We start from the raw sequence: 27,950 nt of genomic DNA, 5'->3' as shown, positions 1-27,950 counted from the left end.
CTTCGTTTGTTTGTTTGTTTGCTTGTTTGTTTGTTTAGAGACATTTCAGGTTCACAGCGAAATTCAGAGGAAGGTGTAGAGACCCCAGTCGTCCTGCCCCCACAGGGGTGGTCCTTCTGTTAGAGTCGATGAATCTAAGCGACACCTCATTGTCTCCCCAAGTCCACAGTTTATGTTAGAGTTCCCTCTTGGTACATCCGTGCACGGGGTTTGGACTGATGTGTAATGACAGGCACCCGTCATTGTGGCAGATGCCCCATCCTTAGCGCCCCTGGAGGATAGCAGCGAATGTCCCGGGAACTGGGGAGCAGGGTCAGACCACCGGTGAGCGGCTCTCGGAGCTCCGTGGGCAGCCGGGAGGGGAATGACGGAGGCTCTGGTGGTCTCAGTGCGTCATCATCGCATTTCATCCCCCAACAAAGCTATGAGGCGGCTGGAAGGGTCCCCTTTTGCAGAGGAGGACACCGAGGTACAGGAAGGTTAGGCATCTAACAACCTTTACTGGGGGGCAGCATGGTTGGAACTGAACCTGATACCTGCGACCCACAGCCCATAGTGTCCCAGTAACGCGGGCTGCATGCAGTGGCCCGCCCTCTTGGGAAGCTCTGCTCCCTTTTCTGTTACCTATGAGCCCTGTGCCACCAACCAGAGACAGCACACATGCCCTAATGAGCAGGCACCTGCCTGTCACCTCCGTGTTTCCTAGAATGCTTTTGCTCCACGGGTCATTTGGTGGGTACTTCCCACAAGCTCTGGGAGTCGATGGGACACCCCCCGGGGGTCAGAGCCAGCCCTGCCCTTTGCAGGTCTCCCAGGTGCACAGCGGGCTCAGTTGCCCGCACGCAGCCCTCACGGACGTGGGCGGATAGACGCCGCAGGGAAACAGGTGCCAGGGAGCTAGACATGCAAGGCACTGCTGAAAAAGTGCCCGTTTTCAGTAAGCTCAGATCATCATAAACCCTAGTTTGTCACTATCCTGTAGAGGAAAAAGGGAGCATGACGTTCCACCAACATCGTGCCAGACTGACGTCTTGCTTCAGCGTGATCCTTTTGCACAGCTGCAGTCTGTGCGTGCGGGAGGTTTCCTGTTCTGATTCGTTTACCTTGGCTAGTCGGCACATTTCCGGTCTTCACGTGGTTCCCGCGTGCTGGTGGGATGGACTGTGGATCTAGCCCCCGTGCCATGTGGCGAGCGGCTTGACCAGGCTTCTACTCTTGCCGCTTGGGTTGTTGTCCATTGTTCCTTTTTCAAGAATTCAGTTTTTCGAGTTTTAAGTATTTAAAGTATTTAGTATTTACCGCATTGACAAAATAATTGTAGTACATTTTTGAGGGTGGAATCACTGTTTTAAAGGGTATAAGACAATAAGAATGGTGGTTTAAAGAACTGCTTCCTAGTTTTCTGGAAAATGCAAATAAATGCAGTGTTTCAAAAAAGGATTTTTTTCCTTTAAAAAAAACATTTTTTGTGTATGTTTTGCCAGTAGATGAATAATTAAAGTTACTTGATGTTGTATTTCTCTAATCTCATATTTTCAAGTGGGAGCAACTGATGTTGCCGAAAACGCTTTCCCGAAATAGCCCATTTTGAGGAAGGGTGTTAAGTGGAAGAGCAATGACCTGAGGGATGAATCAGGAAGATTTTTCTGGCATTAGGAGGGTGACAGGGAGAATTGGTTGAGATAAAAATAGAAAAGGCAAAGAAACGCGATCTGCATGTAAACTAAGTGAGCACAATTTGCTGGGCATTAGAGAATCTGGAAGACGGTGGGAAGGGGAAACAGAGGTCAGTCCTGAAGGAAGATGAGGAAAAGTTTACAGCGAAGGCTGAGACGGAGAGAGGAGCTGAGCACTGGTACGGGAACCACTTTCCTCACAAGTCCCCCATGTGCTACGGATGAGAGTAAACATGACTGAGACATGATGTGACCTGCTTGGGGAGGAGAGGTGGCCATTTTCCCAGAGGAAAAAGGCCTTGAGCAGTGGCCAGTTTCTCAGGGGAAAAAGGGGTTGAGCCCCCTCCTCCAAGGGCTTTTATTGGGTTGTAATACACAGGAATACAGGGCGGCAAGGATCAAACAGTAGATAACATTTCAAAGAAATCTGAGGGCTTAGTATGAGTAAGAGTCTGTCAGGAACAAAGTCTGTTAGGGGTTCCTGATCAAACCCCTAACCTATGAATGAAAGCACTCTTAGCAGAGCAGATTGCGCAGGTTTATCAGGAAGGCTTTGTGATGCCAGATTATTCCCCAGGACTCGCTCTAGCAAGGCAAGGAGCTGTAGCTCTCCCCAACAGGTATTCAGGCTCAAAAGGATTAGAGCCAGGAAGTGCTTCTCCCAGAGGACATGGGGACTCGGGCTATGTCAAAGCTGGGGGGTGGGGTGAGAATCCATTGCTCTTTCTTTGTCGCAGCCCCCCCCCAGCCCTTCCATGGTGGCCTCCCACGCGGTCGAGTCTGGCCTAGGTTGCCCCTCCTCTGAGGGGTCGTACCAGCCAAGGACTTCCAAGGATGCTTTGGGGGCAGGGAGGAAACTGAGGCAGCATTTGCTACCAGAGACAAGCTTTGTCTCCTGCGGCTCACATTCCAGAGGTCCTTAGCCACAGGGGGTAGAGTTACAATTCCTAGAACCAGGCAGAGTGGTCCACACCACACTGGGGTCCGGGCATCTGCTCTGGCCGCAGGGAGACATTAAGGTTAGAGGTTAAGGGTTAGTTAGGCAGGACCTCTATGGCCCCTGGTAGACAATGATGAAGCCGAGGTGACTATTTTAGCTTTTGTGTGTTTTTGATGAAGAATTCAAACTCTACACCCAGAAACACATTCCGATACGCATTTAATTATTGTGGTTAAGATGACTGAAAAATAAAGTGTGACATACTGCTTCTTTTTCCTCACAGAAGGCTGATTTTTCCTGCAACCAAATTTCTGAAATGGGCAATTTGTCGGCGTACGAGGCTCTCACGACACTAATTTTGGACAGTATCCTTTGCTAAGTAAAGAGGAAAATCTGGTTAATAGACCCATTAGTAAGTGTGTGTATACCAGATGGCATGGAATACGACCAGATAAGCAATTTACTAGAGATGTGTGACTCGTTAAAATAATTAAGAATTCATAATCCCCAAATGAAGAAAGATGTTTTATTTACAAAGGAATAAGACTTCGTAAAAGCTTATCAAGAGCATTTTATTTCTGAAAAGCTAAGCGAGACAGTCATTCTAATAAATGTAGGCTTATTTTTAGTATTAGAACCAAATAAGTTCTGTTTGAACTGACTCCTTTTCAACTTTACTTAAACATGCACTTTATCTTATATCAATTCAGTGTCTGAAAATCCAGACACAGCCATTAGGAAAATCAGTAATTATTTATTTTACAAAAGCATTCATATTAAACTCCCTTTAGATAGAAAGCTTCTCCATTGTACTTAAAATATGCTCTCATTTAAAAAAACCAACTTTTGATTTGCAGTCAGGTTCAGAAACAGATCCGCAGTCAGCTCCCACCACGCAGCCCCTGCTCCCAAGAGGGCGTGCTCCAGCTTCCAGGGCCGAAGGGGTTCCCTGGGGGATCTGCGCGTTTAATGAGCTCCAGTCTCCTCTGTTACACCAGAGACCGAAGTCCTCTGGGTGATGGAGGACGCACACGCTCATTCTCAGGGAGTTTCTCTCTGCCCCACCCCCCAGGGTGTTCAGGGCGGAGCAACGGACTGGCCCCGCCTCCCGTTCAGGGACTGTTGCAGCAGCGCATGTGCATTATGCCTGAAATGAGGCTGGCCTGCAGGCAGGAAAAAATCGTTCTTCACGTGTGATGGAACGCTTAGAACAGCACCACGCCCTTTAGAACTGTGGTGTGCAAATGAACGGTCAGTGGACAAAAGTTAAGAAATCTAAAAACGCCAAGGGTGCGGGAACTCTGTAGATTAAAAGGATCTCTTTATGTTGTGTATGGGGATGAAATTGGTTCAACCACTTTTTTTTTGCCAAGATAATTTATCTTTTTTATTTCTATATTTTAATTTTTATTGTATTTTTCTGTTACCATTTAACCCCCTTATTCTCCCCTCCCCGGTGCAATCACCACACTGTTGTCCGTGATTCCTTTTTCCTTTTTGTTCCATCCCTCCACCCCCAACCTCCTCACCCCCCCACCCCCCCCCCCCCAGAAGCTGCCATCCCGCCCTCTATCAGTCTGTCCCTGGTTCAGCCACTTTGGTTCCACCGTCTTGTGAAGTTGAGCATCCAAGTTCCCTATGACCTAGAGCTTTCCTTCCTGTATTTGGACGGGTTAGCAGGTGTGAGCCTGGAGGCATGTGTGAGAAACACTAATGCTCATAGCAGCTTCACATGTCATAGCAGAAAACTGAAACAGGCCCAGTGCCCGTGGGTGTAGGAACGCATAAATTGTGGTGGACTTATACACAACAGCGTACTCCACCATGGTGAGAAGGATGGAGTGTGTTCCCACGCAGAAGTGAGGAGAGATCTGAACAGGCTAAACAGGGCTCGGGTATAAAACCAGGGGAAAGGGGGCAGGAAATAGACAAAGAGCCTAGCGGCGTTCTCCGAGAGGGGGACACCAGGAAGACACAGGAGAGAGAGGCAAGTCACTGCTGTCGTTCCACTTCCTGGGCTGGGGGTGGGGTGACCGGTGGTGATGGTTTGGGGAGTGTTTGTCGTATGTTTAAAAGTAAATAAAAAGCAGGCCATGCATGGGCCAATGGCGTACCTATGGCAGCGAACACATTTAAAGGCCTGAGAATGAGAAATTAATTTCTTTGAAAACAAGTATTTACCCAGCATCACAAGTCAGCTGCATCAGCGTGTCCTGGAGGGTTCGTCGAAACACCTGTTGCTGCCCCACTGAGTGGGTCTGGGGCGGCACCTGAGGTTGTGGGTGTTTCTAACAGGGCCCAGGTTGTGCTGATATTGCTGATCTGAGGACCTCGCTTTGAGACCCTCGGCTGGAAACTAGTCAGTCCTCTCTGTGACACCTGGCAAGGTATGCTTTCCTGCTCCGATGGATCAGACAGTTAACTGCTGCCTTCTCCATACTTTTTATATTTGTTCACGCTTTTCTTAGGGGCATAGATGACATCTTTACTTACGGAGGGAAAAGGCGTGCCTTTCTTTAAAATAAAGTTAAATAAAAGTAATTATCACAGAAAATAAATAACACAGAACAACTATTTAAAAGCAAATCAGGGCCCTGGCTGGTGTAGCTCAGTGGATTGAGTGCGGGCCTGCGAACTAGAGGATCGTGGTTCGATTCCCAGTCAGGGCACATGCCTGGGTTGCAGGCCAGTTCCCAGCAGGGGACCCATGAGAGGCAACCATACATTGATATGTCTCTCCTCTCCTTCCCTTCCTCTCTAAAAGATAAATAAATAAAATATGTTTTAAAAAGAAAAATAACTGAATAAAAGCAAATCCATTATTAAAGCCGGTAATACTGTTAGTGTGGTTGTAGTAGGTCATATTAATACATCAGAATGAATTAACTCCAAGATAGGAACTTTGTCGTTTATTTTTAGTCCGTTTTGTCCTTTCATATGGGGATAACTGATGATTAGTTAATAATCATCCTAAATAGCGAGATGATGAACTTTGTCAAATGTATGTAAGTTTACTTATTCCTGAGAAAGGATGCGGTTTATTCTTTACCTGTAAATTCTGACTGGTTGTCTCTTTTATGATTATAGAATTATGAAATTTAACAATGATTCATAGAGTTTTTAAATCCAGACAGGATTTTGGAGATCGTCCAGTACTAGCTGCTGCGTTTGTGGAGGAGGAGCCCCAGCCTCAGGGAGACTCAGCAAACTGTCCAAGATTATTCGGAAAATGGTCGAACTGAGACCAGTCTCTTGAATTCCATTGTTTTCCCCAGTTTGCAATTCCCTGAGCAATCACTACTGCTACCTCTTCGCCATTTAAACTGTATGCCTGTTTCATTTCTTAGAGAATTTCATTTCTATAGGGAAGAACATTTTTCACTGGCAAGGTGATATAGATCTTTCAGGATTGGTTTCGATGAAAGCCATCATGGCTGGTCTCCCCACTAAGAGAATCGTGATAGATTTCCGGGATTTCGCAGTAGCTGCTTTCTGTACACCCAAACCATATTTTTCCATCGGAGACAAATGAGGAAGAGGGAATACCGAGCTAGTGAATAATTCATTTCAAGTGCTGTGAACGGCTAACAGCGCCACCAAAGTGTAAAAACACATCGCCAGGCTTTTCCCTGGCTGTGAAGTCCTGCCTGCGTGCTGCTGGCGAGGATCTAAAATTGCAGGGAAGAGATTTAGCCACAGAACAGAAAGTTTCAGGGCTGGAATGCGATAGGATGATACTGGATTCTTTGAGTCTCTTCCTCCCGAGAGTGTCCTTTAAAAATTAAAATATATCTAAGAGGATTAACCCAGTAAGCTAATTCACTGAAATAGTTTAGTGACTTATCAGATTATATTTCTTCTTATCCAAAAGTCCCAAGACCTAAGAAAGAACATGAAAGAATAATGTCAGGGGGAAGGGCAAGTAATATTTCACAAAGGGTCTTAAAATAAGAAAATGGGCCTTTGGGGAGGTGAAGGCGTTCCTGAAGGCAAGCTGTGCACTCAGCTCTGTCCGGGCCACTTCGTGCATGTTGACCATTGCCACTGCTAACAGTCACGGAGGAGGGGACTTTTGGGAGCCACTAGGGAGGAAGCCGCTGTGCCACTGTAAAAAAACAAAACAAAAAGCAGACAAAAAAACCTACTACCTCCTCAAGAACCTCATTCATTTATGGGGCCTGAAACACCTGGAAACCTATAGGGGGCGTGAATAGTTGGGAAATGACAGTTTTTCTGAAATGAACGTATTGCTCCATAGAAATGCTCAGTCAATCCCTATGCCTTGTGCTGAGATCGCCAGGGACAGAAGCTGCCCAGGCCCCTGTTACGATTGAAGCGGCGCGTCCTTATTTCTCTGGCCCCTGCAACATTAATGCCGTGACATGAGCCTCGCTGTTCTGGTCGAAGCCAGGCCGCTGCGTGTACCAAGGGGACCACGTTTAGCCTCTAATGCCTTGGAAAATGGGTGTGTACGCAGTCAACAAGCCTTCCTTTTCAATTCCCATCACCTCTCCATGGTGCCAGGGCTCCTGTTTTCCAGCTTTCTGGTTTTTGCCTGCTCCCTACGGGATTTCTTCCCGGCGCAGCCACCCACCCGCACGCACGCGTGACACTGTATACTGTGTTGTAATTCACCAGGTCTTCGACTCAGCTGGAGTGCAGCCACCAGGACTCGAGGGCTCCTGAAACAGGACCTAATGACTGTTGCCAAACCCAGGCAGATGGCCATCTGAAGCTTGTCTGGCCAAAGATGGCCTCCTCAGAGGGTATTCCACCTATGGCCGTGTGAGAGTTTATCTCCTGTTTCCCACCTTCCGCCTCCCTTGTTACAGTCCATAGCTGCAAAGACCTGGTCTCTGTTTCAGTAACAGAACGATGATTTCAATCACCTGAGAAAATGGAAGCAGAAAGGAGCACAGTGTCGGTGACCGTGCACGTGCGTTTGCAGAGCCATTCTGGTTGGAAGGTTTATGACGGTGGTTTTGAAAATGCATATAGACAGCAAGCAAAACTGTTTCTGCCCAATAAAACTGAATCCGAATGGAACCAAGGAGGAAAATCGAGAAATTTCGGGTTCATCTGGCAACATCTTCTCAGCATTGCTTCTAGTGTCCTAACTTGCCTCTTTCTGTAGCTGAGTTCTTTTCAGAATCAATCCTGGCCTTGAACCTTCCATTTCGTGCTGTTGGCTGAGTGGTAGAGGCTGTGATCCCTTGGCCTCACGCGCTTCTGAGTCAGTAAGGAAACAGTGCCCTGTATTGTAGGTGTCTTATGGTTTGTGCAGCTCATTCACGCCCATTTTCTAGTTTTTTTGCACAATCTAACTTCCGGCATTCATGGCACCCTGGTGTCTGAGCAGAGAGACGTTAACTCACATAACTTATAAATAGTAGCATTAGGATAACTATAAATAATTATGAGGCGAAATAGGTGTTTTTGTGATGCTTTCAATCCCTTCCTTCCTCTTTGAGAAACTGATTCCCTGGTGGTTGATTCTACGCTACGTGGAAGCAGGTAGCTAGGGGGTTAGCAACTGAACAGACAAGGCTTTAAGGAAGAAGTGCTTAGTCTGGATTGGATACCAAGAAGGGGGAGGGGCTGCTGTGACCTCTCCGGCCAGGTCACCTCCGAAGTGGCTTATCGTACGTAAGGAATCCTCACCCGGTAGTATCATCGTGTCTGTTCTTTCAAACCCTTGAAATGTTCAAACCTTTTGTGTTTGCTAAGCTGATGGTGAAGAATGGCACCTTGTCTTAATCTGTAAAGCGTCTCTTCACCTGTCTATTAGCCACTTAGATTTGCTCTTCGGGGAACCTCCTAGAAATATCCTGAACACATTCTGTTTTCAACAGGGTTGTGTTGGGTGGGTTTGTTTGTTTGTTTGTTTGTTTAGATTTTATTTAATTTTAGAGAGAGGGGAAGGGAGAGAGAAAGAGAGGGAGAGAAACATCAATGTGTGGTTGCCTCTCACATGCCCCCTACTGGGGACCTGGCCCATAACCCAGGCATGTGCCCTGGCTGGGAATCGAACCAGCGACTGTTTGGTTTCCAGTCCCGCATTCAATCCACTGAGTCACACCAGCCAAGGCTCAACAGGGTGGTTTTGTCTTTTTCGCCCCCATTAGTCCATGGCTCTTCTTTACTCTTTGTCTACTACGTATGTTGTGAATATGTTCTTCTAAGCTGTCATTTGTACTTCCTTATGTAATTAAAAAGTAATAAAAAAGGAAATGAGGTCGTCTTATCGAAAATAAATACTGAAGATGTTGGCTGGAAAAAGGAAAACCCAAGGCGGAATTTGGAACTGAGGCCGAGGGACAGGCAGGGGTTGGAAAGGAGGAGGAGGGTGGTGACAAGGTTATCCGCTTGCTCCGGCGCCGTTGAGGGCGCTCATCTGGCAGACCTGGGGGGTTCTCGTTGGGTTATGAGGGGGATGAAGTTGAATAAATAGGTTTTGCTTCGAGTGAAGAGCCTTAAATTCTCGAGTGAGAAATTTGGAATTTGTCCTATGAGAATTGATTAATTGAAGCTTAATATGCAGTCAATATTTTGGAAAAAATTAACCCGACTACAGTGTGTAAGGTGACTTGGGAACAGGATGTTAGAGGTGCCCATCGGTGCTAAAGCTTAGTTAAGTTGGCAGAGGCATCATGAAAAGAGAATAATTAAAGACACGTTTTAAAGCAAAAAAAAAAAAAAAGGTGGGTTTGGGCAAGGGATCGGATGCCTTGAAGGTTACAAGTCACTAAGAAAGTGGTGGTGCCTTAGGCGACTTGGGAGGGAAAACTGGGCTTTGGTGGGGAAAGGGCATCAAAGCCCGGACATTTGCCGAAGAGATTTGAGGACAGAGAGAGATGAGGTGAATGGGGTGACTTTGACATTACAGTTTCGGGTGCCTGCAAGGATAGAGCACAGAAGAGAAGTCAAAACTTTAGCAACAAACAGAAACTTAGTGGACGGGGAAATCAAAGCAGAGTGGTGGCTTCCTTTATTTTGAAGGGCGAGCGCTCTTCCTGTCTGCGTCAGGGCACTGGTGGCACTGGTTTCTCTGCGCCACCCGATGTGGCAGATGCCACTTCCCAGGCTGACGCCCAGGGAGGCCTCAGCACCCAACGCAAAGCCCACGGCTGAGGAGGCAGCTGTGAGCTTCTCTGGGTGCACATGTGAGCGCACACGCACAAATACACAGTGTGCCCTTAGAGAGTCAATTCTAAGTCGCGCTAGCATTAACTTCCATATGAAACCTCTCTCTCAGGACTTACTGATCATCCCGTGTTAGCATGTAATACTGCTCTGTTTGTGCTCCGGTCTGACTCAACGCCAAGTTTTTTTCTCTAAGATGTTTTCACAACATTTTCCTTAAACCGAGTCCTGGCACACAGGCAACGAGATAGAGGAGATCCGTGGGCTGGAACTGTGCATCAGCCTGACGCACCTTAGCCTGGCCCGGAACAAGGTCGTCACGATCAGCGGCTTGGGCGTGTTGCCCATCAAAATACTGTGCCTGGTGAGTCCGCCAACAAACGTCCCACTTTAGAGTCAACGCTTTAGTAAGTGTATGAGTTACAAGATTATTTATGAATGTTCAGCTCGACAGAGAGAGAATTCTTTACTGATATGTTCTTGTCTTCAGGGCGCTCCATTCCATATCTGGCGCGTGTGTGTACGGGTGTGTGAGATCAACATTTTATGCCAATGGCAAATGATTTTCTAACTTGGTATCCAAGTTCAATTTTCCAAAAGACTGACTCTTTACACACAGAGAGAGGTTTACTCTTAACAATTTCAGACATTTTACAGTGTCTTATTGGTGAAATAACATTTAAGCATATTTAAGCATCGTATTTGTGGCTGTTAACACTCTTCCTTTCAAATGAGCCCCAAGATGTTCTCCGGACGCTGAATTTTTGCCTTCCTTTCATATTGATACATGCTAGGTTCCCCTTCTAACAACCAATAAAGGGACAGTTCCAGTCAGAGTGTTTACACTTGTTTATTTTTTCCCCATAGAGAATACTCTTTTTTAGCTATGTAGAACTTGCTATGTGACTGACTCAATGAAAATACAGATAACTTACAAAAAAAATCAGCGGGATCATAAGAGTCCCATATACCGCATTTTAAAAAATAACAGCATGGCTCACTGCTTTGGGGGCTGATACTATTCTTGCTGGGTCATCCATTTTTTCCTCCTCCTACCTCTTAACGTTGGATGGCTCTGCTGTTCTTTATGGTATCTGTCACAAGGTGGGCAAGGAGGATTTTGAACCATGAGGCTGGTAGCTTATTAAATTCCTAAGCGAGCTCTCCCACTGCGGAGTGTTGGACTGTTGCTTGAAATATCTTGGGTTTCTGCAGAGTTATGACATACACAATATACTGCCCCTGTCCTATTTAACCACAGAAGCTGATGGATGGCTGTATGTTAGCTTCTCCCCCCGCCCCCGAGCTTGGAGATTGAAGTGCGTTTTTAAGAGCCTTCACCCCTTACAGGGAGTCAGGAGGGGGCAGTGGACTGGTTCCTGAGACTGGGAGTGGATGTGAGGTATGGGGAGGTTTCATCATCCCCCCGAGGTTTCGTGTTTTCTGTCCACCAAAGCATATCAGCAAAGCATAAATGAAAATGAACTTGATAAATTGGATTGCACATTTCAGAATTGCTTTAAAATCACATTGCAAAGTTATGGTAATCTGAAGGATCACTGGGCGGAGGTGCGGTTCCGTGGGAAGCTTAGCCTTTTCTTTCCGTGTCAGACCATCCTGGTGTTCCCATTCGCTTCAGGTGCAGCTTGGTACGTAGAAAGACACCTGGGGTGCGCTTACTGGACCGAGAGCCGAACTCCTCATTACGAATGCCAACATGTAGCACTTTTGTCCTAAAAGTTCGTTTCAGTCAGGAAGTAATCCACCTTGCCAGTTTCGGGTCTCAGGTAGCTTTGGGGCAAAGCAGAAAAGATTGATTTTTTTGCTACACATGGATTAGGTAGATGTTGCCCAATCCCTGCACACACTACCCAAGATGAACTAGAACGTACAGGGTAGGCTGTCATTTCTTTTCAAGAAGAGGAAGGTTTTCTTTTGCGTGTGTTAATAAAACACGTAAAGTAAAATGATGCACATTTGTTTCGACAGTTTTTTTTAAATTGTATTTTCTTATTTTATTACAGTTGTCCCAATTTTTCCCCTTTTGTCCTCCTCCACCCAGTATCCCCCACTCCCTCAGGCAGTCCCCACGCCACTGTCCATGGGTCATGAGTTCTTTGGCTGCTCCATTTCCTATACTGCACTTTACATCCTCATGGCTACTCTGTAACTGCCTATTTGTACTTCTTAATCCCCTCACCTCTTCACCCATCCCCCACCCCCTCCCATCTGGCAACCATCAAAACGCTCTCTGCATCTCTGATTCTGTCTCTGTTCTTCTTGTTTGCTTAGTTTGTTTTTTAGATTCAATTATTGATAGATATTTTTTGCCATTTTATTGTTCATAGTTTTGATCTTCTTTTTCTTAAATAAGTCCTTCTAACACTTCATATAATAATTGTTTGGTGATGGTGAATTCCTTTAGTTTTTTTTCTTGTCTGGGAAGCTCTTTATCTGCCCTTTGATTCTATATGATAGCTTTGCTGGGTAGAGCAATCTTGGCTGTAGGTCCCTGCTTTTCAACAGTTTTTAGTGCTTTTGTTTAATTTGTGGATTCAGAAAAGCAATTGCTTTATTATTGAAAATAGTTTCTTTTACAATTCAGAGAAAAAAAGAACAATTCACTATACACACCAATAGTTCATTGTCTACCATCAACTTTTGTGGTAAATGTAAAGGGAAGTGTGGACCCTGGTGGGCAGTCCTGGCAAGCGCTTCCCTTAGCAAGTGAGGACAGTGCAGTTTAAATTACAAAATTCATTTTGCCTCCGTAAGAACCATGTGCTGTTTTTCTCCCAAACTGGGAGAGGAGTATTTCTCGATTCATTTATTTAAGGAAACGGCTTCTCTGTCAGGGCCCCTTTACCCGCGAATCAAGGCAGGGGACTGTCCACGCACATACTGGTTGTCCACTTTGCAGGCCGACGCGCCCATTTGTCAGCAGTGGATAAAAGGTTGGACTAGATGACCTTCAACTCAGAAATCCTGTGATTCCGAATATTTCTCAGTTCTGCCTTCTTCATGACCACAGGCCACCTAATTAAACTTTTCAATGCCTCACTCTGCTCTTGCGCGTCCACCCCTTTGAAAGATTTCAGAGACACTGTAAAGATTTATGCAGGCTCTCCTCCACATCCTGACACTTCAAAGTTCTTTGCAAAGAAGTATAGTGTATATAAATTAGATATGTGGGCATATTTTAAATAGGAGATTGAGGTCTCATTTCAATAAGTTAAATTAATATGAATATTATGTGAAATGCAGTGTCATTTTTTTTTCTTTTCCATTACACTCTCTAGAACTTTTTTGAACTCTGAACAGTAAGTAGGACATTTGACTTAACTTAGGCAAATGAGGTCATGAGCATTTTCCTTATTACAGAATTTTTCACATGCACATAAAAATAAAGAAACTGGTTTAATGAGCCCCCGTGTACTATCAGCCAGCCTTATAGGTCATCGACATTTTGTTAATCTATTTTAAAGGGCCATAAATTAGGCCAATGAACATAAATCTTCATTATTGAAGTTAAATCTTAAGAAAATAGGATGAAAATGAGTTCTTGCTATTAAATGTACTAGGAAAAATCTTATACAAGAAGAGAATACTGTGATTTGATTTTTTTCAGTTCATAAGTGCTTATTTAAAGTTTTAAAAGTTTAAAGATGGGCATAACTGCATTCGTTGAAACCTCAAAATTCTCATTAGTATGGTTCTCGCCTTAAACTAAGTTTAATTTTACTGCCGCATGTTCTTTTTTTCAAAGTTTTATTTATTTATTTATTTATTTATTTTTAGAGAGAGGGAGAGAAACATCACTGTGTGGTTGCCTCTCATGCGCCCCCTACTGGACACTGATTCCCAGTCATGTGCCCTGGACTGGGAATCCAAGGGGCAACCCTTTGGTTCAGAGGCCAGTGCTCAATCCATTGAGCCACACTAACCAGGGCACTGCTGCCTATTCTTATACCTCAAGGTTAAGGAACCCAAGGAGTTATGAGTATGTTGGAAAATGTACAAGACGATGCAAATTGTCGTCATCACCATTGTTTGTCCTTATGGGCACTTGGGGGTTGGGAAAGAGGACAACATTGGAGTCTCGAATCCTTCTTTGTTTTATGCTCATTGTCTGAAAAGATGTTTATGCATGATTTATTGAAGAACTTAGCTTGGTGGCATGGAGAAATTTTATCAGCTAACCATTTTGTTAGCTAGCAGTTCTGCAATCTGAGCTGGGATCAGCTGGGTGGTTCCGCTGCTCTTGCCTCATTCAGCTGGCAGATGGGCTGCGTCTGGGCCCAGCAGGGATGCTGGGATGGCTGGGCTTTTCCTCTGTATTTAGTCGCGGGACCCCTCTCCCTGCAACCGCTCTGTCTCCATGGGACCTGTCCACAAATTCTCTCCAGTCGAGCAGGTACCATTCTTACACCGCTGCTCAGAGCTCCAAGACACCACGGGAAGCTGCCAGGCCTTCTTAATTCTTAGATTTGGGTCTGGCACACCTCCGCCATATTCCTTTGGTCAAGACAAGTCATGGGTCCAGCCCACCTTCACGAGGAGGGAACTTCACAAGAACACGAATACCCGAAGGCTCGCATCACACCACCGCAGCCCTCATGACAGGAAGTGGTTTCATATTCAGAATGTTGCTGAGGACAAAGTGTATGTGGAAATTTCAATATTCCAGTAGTTTGTTGTGATGCCGATGGGAAAACCACATTGATGTTTCCTGAAAGTCAACATGGAGTTATGCTATCTTTAGGCTTTAGATTATGCAGTATTACCTAGTTTGTGTACTCCTCAACTTTAGTGAATATGTTACATTCTGAGTCTTCCAGCTGAAAAGGTGGGCCGTGTGTCTATGTGTGTAGGGAAATGAGTGATGGAAATGGGAGGCAGTGACCAGAATGGCTTCCTGACTTTGAGCGTTTCGGGGCAGTGTTCAGAGTGAAAACTTGTCATTACTCCTTTTCCTGTGGGGCCCTTTAAGACACTGAGTGTCTTTGATCGATTTTAGAGCCATAACCAGATTGAGAAGATCACGGGTTTGGACGAACTGAAATTCCTCCAGATCGTGGACTTGTCCCACAACCAGATCAGCAGCCTCCGAGGCTTAGAGAACCACGACTTCCTGGAAGTGATCAACCTCGAGGACAACAAGGTAATGTCTCACTGCAGGTGTGTCTGCGTGAGGAAGACACGTTAGGACCTCTGGCTAGTTGCCCAAGGGCTGTCTCATTAAATGCCAGCGTAGAAATGTCATTCCAGAAAACCTGCAGCAGTAGTGGAAGAAGGCCTTTTAAAAAGAATACTTCTTAACTTTTGAAAAGTTGATTATTCCTAATTACATTGTTTGAAAGGTTTCCACTGCGACCGGGGGCACGTGATTTTCTGAAGTAAACACGTTCGTGGGGAATTTTGTGCAGAAAGATAGCATTAGAAATGCCTGAAATGGCGAAGCAGAGAAATTGTGGACGTGACGATGGCCTCAGGCCGGTGTCGCCTGAGCCTGCCACTGACAGGGGTCGGAGGCGGGTTCTCGAGTCCCGTGGGTAACAGCCTTGCGCACTCCCAATCTGCGTGGGTTGGGGATCGGACTTATTCAAATTTCTGTATCTGGCTTCATGCACAAATTACATAAGTTGTCTCTCACTCTTAATTATGCTTTATTTTTAATAAAGTAGTCATACGTCTAATCATGGAACATGAAGTTGGTACCTGTAGCTGATCTCTTATGCAGTAAGAGCCACAGTAAAATAGGATTTTACTCATAGCGAGGACCTTATCATGTGTTTAGAAAAGATTTCAGAAGGAAATAGAATATTTATTTCCTCTTGAAAAGTGCAAAGCATGGCTGAGCCTGCGGGAGTCGTGGGCCCTACTTGGGATGGAGGTGTCTCTCCGTTCAGCCGCGATGGCGCGGAACTTCCAGCCTCTGTTACGTTTGTAAGAATCCAGGCAGGGCCGTCTTTAGGTCTGAGGAGAAGTAGGTATTTAATTACACAGACAGACCCGTTCCCCTTCACTCTCGCTGGATTTGTGGGCTAGATTGTTCTACCACCTCCTGAAGTTAGTTCTGATGGACGATGTCTGTCCACTGCACTGCGTGTCTCATGAAGTTGGCACAGTCTCTCTTTCATGTGGTGTCAGTGTCTTTTTCCTGGAAGTGCCCTTGGCGTGATTCTCACGTGAGAATTCTCACGTCAAGGATGCAGGGAGCATTGGAAAGGGGGAAGGGACCTTACCCTAGTAATGGAAATACTAACACTGACAATCATGTCATAGAATAATTGTGCCATTGAATACTTATGCAGAAGGCACTGTTCTAAGCACTTTGCATAGATCTCACTTAATCCTTATTCTAGAACTCATTATTATTGCTGTGTTATAGAGGAAACTGGGGCATCAAGAGGTTAAGTAGCTTGTCCGAAGTTATTTATCCAGCAAATAGCAGAGCCAGGGTGCAGACTGGTTGGCCTCTGGGGTCAGTGTTCCAACCCTGCAGGGTGATGCAGCAAGTGAAGGGCTAACGGCCCCTCCTTTCAGAAAAGGGTAAATGCCTTTGGAGAGCATTTTCTGATAAAAATATAGTAGAAAACCTAAATGTGAATGCAATTTTAAGTTTTCTAGTAGCCACAGTAAAGGGGTAAAAAGGCACAGGTGAAATTCCTCTTAAAATATTACCGGTTCAGCATGTAATCTACATGCAAAGTTGTTGATAGGCTAGTTCATACTCTGCCGCTTCACACTGAGACTCCGACGTCTGGTGTGTGTTTCACACTACAGCCCGTTTCGAGTCATCCCGGCCGCGTTCCAGGGGCCACGTCGCCGCTTGTGGCTAGTAACTACCATACTGGACAGTGCTGGTCTAGAAAGACCTCACAAATAATATGTTGTTCTCTTCCATTTCAAGAGACTTTTCAAATTACATTTGAAACAGTTTAAGGAAAAGAGCGAGTGAAGAAAGGAGTGTATAGTTTTCAGATATTAAAGAGACGCTGCTTTAAAAAAAGTGGCCCCGTTTCCCCAAGGTGGGGAGCCTTTGGTGGATCACTTGCATCTGTAACAATAACACAATTCCCTGGCTCCCCGGTGGGCAGGGTGGGGAGCAGCCGGCAGCACTGAGAAATATTCTCAGAGCCCGCCCAACATTTCCCCAGGGATTTCCCCAGGACTGCTGAGAGTGCTGTGCTTTGGGGATGGAAAATTTATCATTTGAAAGAAGCATAACGTAGCCGTGGCTTCTCATATGATTAATTCGATGCTAGGAATATAGTTTCACTGGTAGCACTTTTATCAGTGTTATTTACTTGGTTTTAGCTGTTGAGACACTGTCGTACTTCATGGGATCATTTAAACATCTTTTCCATTCCTTAGCAAATGCCTCTCACCCACTCGTGATTTGGGGGCCTTCGTCACTGTCTACTCTATAGTCCCTGTTCGATTGGATGTCACTTCTAGCACTGAAAATTTATCCCAAAAATGTTACTTAGAGAATGACACTTTACTTTTCTGAGACTTAGTGTCATTATTTCCCAATTGTCTGTCTGTCTATCTATCTCTACCGATTCATCTTTTAAAAAACCTTTACTAGGCCACATTACCTCTGAATGTAAGGCTTGGTGAGCATGGTCTGGAAGGAAATGGCAAAAAGAGAGTCATCTAAACGAGTCTGCCTGGGAAATCCAGGTTGACAGGCTTCTGGAGGTGGGAAGTAACGACCAGGCAGAGGAAGTCCGAGAAGAGGGCCAGACCAGAATCTGGGGGCCGGCTATGCTGATGTGACATCCTTAGCAGCAGATGGCTGAAGTTCCTTTCCAAATATAAGCTCATTGGCAGTATTTCACTCTTGGTCATTTGGGGTGCAGTGTCCCCACGCCATGTGTAATTGTCCATGATGCACACAGCCTTGGGTCTTGGCGTTCGAGGAGAGAAGGTGCCAGGGAGGGTGGGTCCACCAGGGGTGAGGTCTCAGGAGAGGGCAGGTGAGTGCCTGCAGGACGGCCAGTGCCCGGTGCGCGCTGTCCTTCCCCGTGGGAACCGGGGCTGGGCGGCTGCACACACGCTCCCCTCTGCCCTCAGCAGCCCCATCCTACCTTTGGAAGGCCTGGGAGGGAAACTGGGCTCCTCTCCTTTGACTCTTGAAGACCAGAGGTCCCAGCTGACATCTTAGTGGTAACGCAGTTGTGTGTAGTCTGTGCAGTCTGTGACTTTTGAAGGTCCTTTCATATCAGTCACCATGGATGTCACTGTCTTCTAAATCTGGTGCATGGTGGTCCTGTTCTGGGACTGCCCCATGACTCAGTTAATCACAATTGATGGTGCTTTTGGGAACTCAGACTGTTTTTAACTTTGGCTGAGGACAGGAGACAGAGCATTCATGTATCTAATTTCTGCCTGTGACAATCTCTTCAGTGTAAACATCCTGCAGTGCGACAGCTGGTTCATGGCCTATGCATTTCTAACACAGATCACCCTTAAGAGTGTGCCGATTTCCACTGTCACCAGTGATGTGAGTGAGTGCCCAGGGCCAGGACTTGTGGGTGAGACAAGGTGACCTCGGGGAACATGTCCTAACCTGTGTGTTCAGTCCAAGTACAAGCGTCATTTACTGCAGGGAAACCAGCCCCTTGTTTGACCGGGCTGGTGTCCGCCACGTCGACTTGCCTGACCTCCTGAGTCACACAGCATGGAAACTGGGCCTCTTCTCCGGCGGGGGACGCGCCCGGTGGTCTGCGGGGTGGCTGGTCATCTCACGGCGCAAGTCGTGTGCAATGGCACAAAGCTGCTGTCACCAGGTCCACGCAGGCAGGCTGCAGACTGTAGCTCGGCATTCGCCTTTGTCATCGCACCTGTGAAAGTGGCAGCCTTGGAACACGGTGCATTTGGTCTTGCCCCGATTTAGCTTTGGGAAAGGTTGCATTTTGGCTGCGTTTTGCGGTTGGTTAACTCAGGAATTGTCTGCGACTGTGCCGTTGGAGCGCTTTGACAATGCATGCAGACATGACCTGGGGAGAAATAGAAACGAAAAGTGATGATTCATTTTTTGCAGAAGTTCTCTATCTATGTTTGAAATAAAATGGTAATTATGCTAATTGTTGGAAACTTACGTAAAAGTGTGTCTCTTGTTGAGTGGAAAATCGAGGCACGCCGCAACCCAAGCTCTATCCTTGGTCAAATTAAGGCCCCTTTTCCCCTGACTTCTAAAACCTAACCTACACAAAATAGAGAATGAAACATAACTGCCCAGATTGACAAATATGTGAGAGTGAACACATGTGGAACACCCATGTTGGGAAATGTGTCATACAATTTCCACTTTTATCTTTCCTTAAAATAATTACCTCTTTTTTAAAAAAAGATAGAACCACATACTCACATGCAGTAAGAAGGCTTCACGGGTCACCGCTCACCAGGCGAGCAAGGGCAGGTCAGGAACTGGCGGTTTGGGAAGGGTGGGGGGTGGGAGGAGGAAGAGGTGGCCTTCGACAGCTTTTTTCATGCTCTGCCTCTGGTTATTTATGATGTTTTGTTTCTGCCTTTGAATAAACATGGCTGAGAGGAAGAACCCCTCATGGCCCTCTGGCTGGAGGGGAAAGAAGAAAATAGGGCTGTGTTCACATGCACTAACTTCCTAGTTCTATGAAACTCTGTGGAATTCTCGAGAAAAAGCTGGATATTCAGTGGAGCAATTTTAAAAATCAGTCGAATTTAAAGGATCCGAAGTATCCCCTCTCACATCAGGCTTCCTGTTATCTTTGTGCATTCAGTCTATGGCTAATGTAGTGTTCCTTCCATTAAACAGGTTGCCGAGCTGAGCGAAATAGAACACATTGAACATCTACCTCTCCTTCGAGTCCTCAATCTTCTAAGAAATCCGATTCAGGTACGAGACCGTGTATATGGTTGGGGGGAGGGAAGGAGGGATTTCTTGGAACTCTTCCTCAGGAAGTACTTTCGATAAAGGACGTCAGGCCGGTGAGTGCAGAGTGTCTACCTTCGCTCTCCATCTCTCGGGAGGCATTTGGAAGGGCAAGGCCAGGTAGCGCCCTGCACACCACTGTTGGCGAAAGTGCGGCCTGCGATTGTCTGTTCTGCGTGGCCCTTTGTGAGTCGTCCAGCAGGGGATAAAGGTGGCAGGAGGGAGCTCAAGAGGGTGGATAGAGTAGGGTTCCTGTCTCGGAGCAGGGAGGAAAATCTGAGATCAGACACCTAATGAAATTGCCTGTGTATAGCTGTGAAATTGGCATGGTTATGAAAGGATCATAGAAAAAAATGTATTTCCCATGGATTCTTCAGGCCTGGGATTCAGAGACCCGTGGGCGTGTTTGAGGCCCTGTCCTCTCGTCCACGGACAGATCCTTTCTCCTGGCCACCGCCCCTCCCTCTTTGTTCCTTGGTCCTTCATTCCGCTTTTCTGCCCATGCCCTTCACTTCCCTCTGTGTAGACTCTTGAATTTGTATGTGTCTCTGAGTACCTTTGTTTTGGTGTGTATCTTCATTAAATGTGTCTGGACAGGCAAAAAAAAAAAATCAAATGCAGTTAAAAGTGAAAAATAAGATTTAAAAATAAAGGCCGTCTATGGGATAGGAATAGCAGCAGGCAGTGTAAGAGAAGCTCTGGGAGAGAAAGCCAGGGTCCGTGAGGAGTGCGTGTTCGTTTAACACACATTCTCATCAGCGAAACGCATGGGTCACTGTTATCTTTCCCTTCAAAGAGCCGTAGCTTCAGGATACAAAAGCTTTCACTGTGTCTTTAAAAGGCAGATGGTCCCTGGCTGGTGTAGCTCAGTGGATTGAGCACGGGCCTGCGAACCACATGATCACGGTTTGATTCCCAGTCAGGGCACATGCCTGGGTTGCAGGCCAGTTCCCAGTGGGGGACTCACAAGAGGCAACCATACATTGATATTTCTCTCCCTCTCTCCTTCCCTTCCCCTCTAAAGATAAATAAATAAAATCTTTAAAAAAAATAAATTTCCAAAAAAAATAAAAATAAATAAAACGCAGATGGTAGGGAGTGTGGAGGAATTCACTCCCTACATGAATATCTTTTTATTATTATGAAACAAAATCATAGTAAATGATATTAATGCAAAATGAAGTGAAGTCATAAATAAATGATAAACTAATGATAAATAATGTCTCATTACTTGCAGTAATGAAACTCTTTGGAGTTAGGACAGCAATTTTCAGAGATTTTTTTAATCCAGGTTTTCAACTGGTGTCCCGCAAGAATTTTTGAAACATGCAGCGCCTGACTGTCTAGTCAGGGGCACTGACCTCTTCTCCCTTAGACTGTCAAATTAAAAAAATGACAACCACCAACGCAACAACAGACAGTGAGTGAATGCCATGTCTTGAGCCACGAATATATAGGTCATACAACAGAGTTGCACCTGATTGGTTATGGTCACACATCCTCATAAGTTTACATCTTTACATTGATTGATTCTTGGTACCATAAATCCCCATATACACATATAAGATATGCACCCAACTTTTTAAAATGTGAGTTTGGAGCAAAAAGGGTAAGTAATTACTATTATTATTTTTATAAGTCAATCGAAATAATACCAATTTTTTAAAATTAGATTGGCAAAGAACATATCTTTTGGTGTGCCGCAGACTTTCGGTGATCAGTTTACGCGTGCCGTGAGATGGAAAACGTTGACAACCACTGAGGTAGAAGTCAGGGTTTGAGTCACTGGCCGTGAAACCTTACATTTAGTGCTTCGCCTCTCTGGGGGATTACTTAGTTGGTTTTCTCTTTAGAAATGCAGGTAGATCATACCTGCCCTGCTTACCTCTCAGGGAGATGAACAAGATCACACACTTGAAAAGCTCTAGAAGTTGCCAAAGGCACCGTGTGCATTTGACTTGTTACTGTAAGGGGGCTGGTCAGTGTGAAAACGCAGAGTCAGATGAGTGTGTGTGTGTGCGTGTGTGTGATTGACAGGGGTCGTGGGTGAGAGACCGATGCCCGTGGAAGTAGAATGTTGGTGCTTGTTCATTTGAGCAAATGAAGGCAATTGAATAGTCCTCTTGATATTTTAAATAGGAAAAATCCGAATACTGGTTCTTCGTCATTTTTATGCTACCACGACTAACAGAACTGGATGAGAGGAAGATTAAAGTGGAAGAAAAGGTGTGTAATCGTATGACTGCCTGTGTTTCTCAGTGAAGAAGCTGAAGCACTCACGCCGCCTGCGGCAGGACCGCCATGAGCCATACGTGATTCACGTGTTGCAAATGAATCATCGGTCTAGGGAATGTGTCCTTGTCCCGGGATGGGTCGGTGGGAGCCCCCGCAAAGCCGAACCTCCTCCCCAGGCCGGCAGCGGCGTGCGGCTCCCGCAGGCTGGCGGCACTCCGGCAGTCCGATAACGCAGATCCCCGTTGCACTCGGAGGGTGTGCCATCCTGCGCGTCGCTCTAGAAAGTCACTTCATAATGAAACGTATTCCAGTGCCACCCACCGTGCAGTCAGAAGGTGCCCACGTGAATCCCTGCTCTGCTACTTTAAACCTTCAATTCTGCTCTTTAAGGTAGTGATTCCCCAGGATTCACAGTTCCAGAGTGGCGGGAGGCGGGCACCTGCCTCCCCACCACCACACCTGCGCCAGCTGCCTTCTTTGTCTTGCCTTAGCGCCTGGAGGCAGCTGGCATCTCCACTGAGGAGGGGTTTCTCACACTGGATGCAAATTCGGGGTGGGAATGAAAACAGGTATAAATAGGTAGAGAGGCAGATATTCCGTTTCACAAAAGCCTTTCTGAAATCTCGGTTTAAAATAGTTAGAGATGGGAGTCTGTTATTATTCCTACACTCAAAGGCACTTATTAGATTTCTCTTTGCCTGTAACGTTTGGTGGAGGGAATGAACTTCAAAGCTGTGAATTAGGCGAGGTGTGGCAGACAGGGTCACGTGTCCCGAGGGATGACCTCAACAAGAGCATGGAGAGCTGTGCCTCAGGAGGAGAGGGCCTTAGCTTTGAACAGAGAGAGTTAGGCTGAGAGCGGGGAGGTTTTGGTACAGTTTGAGATAATAGTACTTGGTGAGATGGCGTGAGAAAGAAATTCCGCAGCAGCGACTGCCTGGAATCTGGAACGCTGTATTTTATTTCTTGTTTTCATACTAAAAGTTGGGGTGTTCACTGTTTCAAAAGAAATCTTGGATTTTAGAGGTTTTGTTTTTGTTTTTGCTTTTCCCCTCCTAAACGAGGGACTGTGAAAAAGTAGAGGGCCAAGGGAGTCCAGCTCAGTATTTTACAGTCATGAGCATTGTCTGGGTTGTAGGAAAGGTATAGTAGACATGAAGGCTGAGCACAAAGATTCAGGAGCACGCGTCAAATTAATTTTGCCTACCTGGTTGCATGTCTAGACTGTTTCATCAAAGAAAATGTAAGCCTCGTGTGCTTTTCAGAAATGAAATGTGTTTCCCTCTTGCATTTCAAATTCTGGAAAAGGTTACAGCCATGAATAAGTACAACCCTCCCCCGGAAGTGGTGGCCACCCAAGATCACCTGATCCACGTCGTCCACAGCATGATGCAGCCGCAGAGGATCTTTGACAGGTACTCATCCATCGGGGTCCCCGGGGCGGAGCTCAGGGCGGCGAGCTTGGGGCAACCTCATCATCTTCCGTAGCCTTCTAGCTTGTGACCTGTTCCTTTCTCACCTTGTCTGAGGGAAGGGGCTGGGTCTTTTTTGGATAGTCTGTGTTGTGGCCTCGGTTACGGCGTGTTGGAGCCTCAGTTACGTGGTGCTGTGGCCTCAGTTATGGCGTATTATTGCATGCTTGGACTTGGGCTCTCGGTGTTTTCCCAAGTGCAGTGATGAGTGGGTGTACCTTTCCTCTTTCCTCTGGCCTCTGATTGGTGGCTAGCCTGTGACATAGGACAAGGAAATAATAATAATGATTTAAAAGAGTTGGTGGGTTTTTTCATTTATTTATTTTTATAGAGAGGGGAATGGCAGGAGAAAGAGAGGGAGAGAAACATCAATGTGTGAGAGATACATCGATCGGTTTGCCTCTCACACCCCCCGTGCAGCCCAGGCATGTGCCCTGACCCAGAATGAAACGGGTGACCCTTCGGTGCGAGGGATGATGCCCAACCCACTGAGCTGCATCAGCCAGGGCAGTTTGTTAGTATCTCCCCCTCCCCCCCTCCCCTCCCCTCCCCTCCCCTCCCCTCCCCGGCTGTAGGATAGGACCACAGACAACTGTGATTATTTCTGTCCATCGTAAATCCTTCCTTAGCCGTGAGTGAAGGCTAGGTAGCCCTGCCGAAGTCTGTCCCAAGAATGCGGATTATCAGAGCCCGTAGAAGGAAGCCCAGCTGGGCCCAAGGGGGAAATGAAAGCCTTTTTTAGTGACGGCACTCGGAGCGCGCGCTCAGCTTGGCTGAACACATGAATAGTCTCTCACCTCTGAGTTCGGAGATGGATTTACCACAGGTTCTCCTTTTCTTTTTAAACAATCTGTCGGAGCAGATGGCCATTTATGCTATAAGTGCAATGCAGAAATTCTATCAATACCCAAAGGCATTTTAAAAATACTTGTAAGATCTCTTGGTTATAAATGGCTTCTCTTTTTCATGTGATATTTGCTCCTGTACGTCACATGGTTGGTTTCCCACAGGGAGCAAAATGTTTCATTTTGCATCCAGGACATGATTTTTTACATGTAATTTAATAATACAGACAATGACAGTTTTATATATTTATGGTAGCCCTCTAGGTGAAATGATTTATCATTTATTTGCATATATCTGGAAAAGCACCATTTTATTATTTTTTTTAAAAAGAGCATTTATGTCCTCATTGTATTTCTTTTCCAGTTTATGAAGATTGCTAGTTGTTTCACGCTTTAGGGTACATTCATATAAAAATATGTATCAAAGAAATTTACAGCAGTGTCTAATGAACACATATTTCATGATCATTTCTGGCTGTTGCGCCGCCAGATAAGAACAAATGGCCAGGCAGCCCAGATGCTCCCGAGAGAGCTTTGCTCAATGTGAAAAAGTTGTGGGCGCAGGAGCAGCCCTGTCATTGCCTGTTCCACTCTGGCCAACCCGCCGCTCTCTGGCTGCCCCCAAAGAGGAACCCTGACCTTGACCTTGGTACATTGATGTTGCATTTTGGGGAAATCACTGTTCCCTCTCCTGGTGTGATTGGGATAAGGATACAATATTAAAATGACCCAGGCCCTGGTTGGGTAGCTCGGTTGGTTAGAGTGGCATCCTGACACGCCAAGGTTGCAGGTTCAATCCCCGGTTGGGGCACATACAAAAGTCAACCAATGAATGCATAAATCAGTGGAACAACAAATTGATGTTTCTCTCTCTCTCTTCCTCCTTTCCTCCCTCCCTCTTTCTCTCTCTCTCCCNGAACAACAAATTGATGTTTCTCTCTCTCTCTTCCTCCTTTCCTCCCTCCCTCTCTCTCTCTCTCCCCCCCCCTCTTTCTCTCTCTCTCTCTCAAAATCAATTTTTTAAAATGACCAAGCAGAACCTTGACCCTGGCCTGGTGGTCATGGATGGCCTTTTGCTCTCTGGAATGACAAGGTTGTAAAGGCTCATCTTCTGCAAGGTCTGTTCGAACTTTGGAATTACCCCCTTCTCCAGGGTGCCCTGGATTGTTTTACTGAGAAATGGTGTTTTCCAATCATAATCCGAGCGCTAGAGGCAGTCATTACCCTCGGGTCAGTCGTCCTTTGCAGGCCTTGTCGTGGACAGAACTAGGAATACAGTTACTTATTTCCTTCCTTCCCCCTCCTTCCTTCCATACACATATTCATCTGTGGACCCTGTCTGTACCTGTCTATTAGTATCTACATCCACGCAGTCTGCTTATCTAATCTACGTCTAGAGGCATCTATCTGATTCAGTCTACACACAGATGATAAAATACCTCCTCCGTTCATACTGCTGCTTGCAACTCCATTTCGAGACTACAGTTGAGCCTTCGCTTAACGCCCTCTCCTCTACAGGTATGTCTCCTCCTCTCCCACACCGAGGGCACAGAGGAAGGAAGTAGACTATCCCATAATTACTCTGGGTTTAAAAGCCCACGTCATACTGCAATGGCCTCAGAATACCAGCACCAATACCAACATCAGCACGGTCACTGAGAGCTCTGGGAACATATTTGGCCTGTGCTCCTCCCATTAAACCCTGCCCCCCACACCACTTTCCTTATGGCAAATAATAAATATCATCCACTTTCCTATTTGAATTATCTTAAAGTGTACAGTTGGGTGACATTGATTATATTCACAATGTTGTGCGGCCATCTTCACCATCTATTTCCAAAACCGTGGCCCCAAACAGAGACTCTGCAGCAACCGCCCCCACTCCCTGCTGCTCCCGGTCTCCGGGAGCTTCTCATCTGCTCTCTGTCTTTATGAATCTGCCTATTGTGTGTCTGCTATGTACGTGTCAATCACCCCGTTTTAAAAATAGTTTACTGTACTTATATTGTCAGAACACATACCCACCACACGCCGCACGCTGTCCTTTGCTGTCATTTAGTCTTGGTTCTGTGGGTAACTGCGTATTTATCGCTCACCTCCAACCCCTATAGTGATGTCTCTTGAGTCATTCTGGTCGTAGGGAGCTTGTTCCCTAGTAGATTCCTTAGGAAGGTCTGTGGGATCAGTATCCCTTGCTGATAATATTCTCTGCCTTTTACATTGAAAGTCATTTTTGCTGTAGTATATGAAGAAGTCCATGGCTCATACTTTTTTCCTTGAATATACGAAAGATGTGACTTCATTTGTTTAGTGCAAAACATTGCTGTCAAGAATCTGATGATAATTTGATTTTCTTTCTCTTATAAGTCACGTGTATGCTTTTTTCCAGCTGAACTTTTTTTTTCTTTTAAGTCCAGTAATTTCACTAGACTGTGTCTCAGTATTTGTCATTCTGGGCTGATATCGGCAGGTGTATCTCTGCATGTGCTTTCACAATATACAGCTGTTTTTTATTTCAGGCAAGTTTTCTTCAATTACAGACTTTCATATTTATTCTGTTCCTTTGCTTTGGTTTTCTTCAGAAAAATCTCGTGTGCCTATTTTCAATATTTGTCAGTTTCCCTCAAATTTTTCTTCTCTTTAATCATTAAAGAATTATTTGGAGATAATTATAGATTCACGTGCAGTTGGAAGAACACAGAGAAATTCTGCGTGTCTCTCCCAGTTTTCCCCAGTCTTGCGTAGCTGTAGTAGAACATCAAACCCAGAGAACCGACATTGGTGCAGCCCACCTCCCCTCCCAGAATTCAGCACCCGAATGCTTGGGTGCATTGAGTCCCGTGCAGTGTTATCACTTGTGTAGATTCGTATGAGCCGCACTACAATCGAGTGCTGAAGAGTTTTATCACAAAGATCCCTGTGTTTCCCTTTCATAGCCACAGCCACCTCCCCATCTCTCGTCTTCCCTAACCCCTGGCAACCAATAGTCTTTGCCCCATCGGCATAATATCATTTCACGGGCGTCCTGTAAGTGGAATGACATAGCACATAACCTTTGGGAGTGGCCTTTTTTCCCCCTTAGCCTCCTTCCTTGGAGAGCCATCCTAGTTGTGGATGTGTCTCTGGTTCATCCCCTTTGCTTGCCAAGTACCATCCCTCAGGTGGATGCACCGCAGTGAGTTTGGCGGTTCATCTAGGCCGATTCCAGTTTCCCCCTACTGCGAACACGGCTGCTCTGAACCCCTGTGCATGGGNCAACCAATAGTCTTTGCCCCATCGGCATAATATCATTTCACGGGCGTCCTGTAAGTGGAATGACATAGCACATAACCTTTGGGAGTGGCCTTTTTTCCCCCTTAGCCTCCTTCCTTGGAGAGCCATCCTAGTTGTGGATGTGTCTCTGGTTCATCCCCTTTGCTTGCCAAGTACCATCCCTCAGGTGGATGCACCGCAGTGAGTTTGGCAGTTCATCTAGGCCGATTCCAGTTTCCAGCTACTGCGAACACGGCTGCTCTGAACCCCTGTGCGTGGGTTTCTGTACACGCATCATTCCATCCTGCCTGCTTCCCAGAGGGTGCCCACTGGCCGTCTGGGGTCCCCCTGTCCTCAGGTCCGGCAGGTGCTGTCTCATTGCTTCCTCCCTCCCCTCCCACATGGATCTGTGGTTCGTGGAGATACCGCGTCACCTGGGTTGTTACACACGTGTCCCGTGGACTT

General features: G+C 46.0%; 1 protein-coding gene across 1 annotated transcript in view; it reads left to right on the top strand.

Moving 5' to 3' along the window:
• LRGUK (leucine rich repeats and guanylate kinase domain containing) overlaps positions 1-27,950 on the top strand; it is a 76,751-nt gene that overhangs the window by 17,204 nt on the left and 31,597 nt on the right. Inside the window, exons 5-10 of the mRNA XM_037049171.1 lie at positions 2,900-2,981; positions 9,999-10,123; positions 14,777-14,920; positions 19,565-19,645; positions 21,821-21,907; positions 23,225-23,331. Coding sequence (XP_036905066.1) covers positions 2,900-2,981; positions 9,999-10,123; positions 14,777-14,920; positions 19,565-19,645; positions 21,821-21,907; positions 23,225-23,331 — 626 coding nt within the window. The remainder of the gene's footprint in view (positions 1-2,899; positions 2,982-9,998; positions 10,124-14,776; positions 14,921-19,564; positions 19,646-21,820; positions 21,908-23,224; positions 23,332-27,950) is intronic.

The sequence above is a fragment of the Sturnira hondurensis genome, unplaced genomic scaffold, assembly GCF_014824575.4.
Source record: "Sturnira hondurensis isolate 20B ecotype Veracruz unplaced genomic scaffold, ASM1482457v3 Scaffold0006437, whole genome shotgun sequence".
NCBI lineage: Eukaryota > Metazoa > Chordata > Mammalia > Chiroptera > Phyllostomidae > Sturnira > Sturnira hondurensis.
The sequence above is the reverse complement of the archived record's forward strand: the minus strand, read 5'-3'. Positions and strand labels throughout refer to the sequence as shown.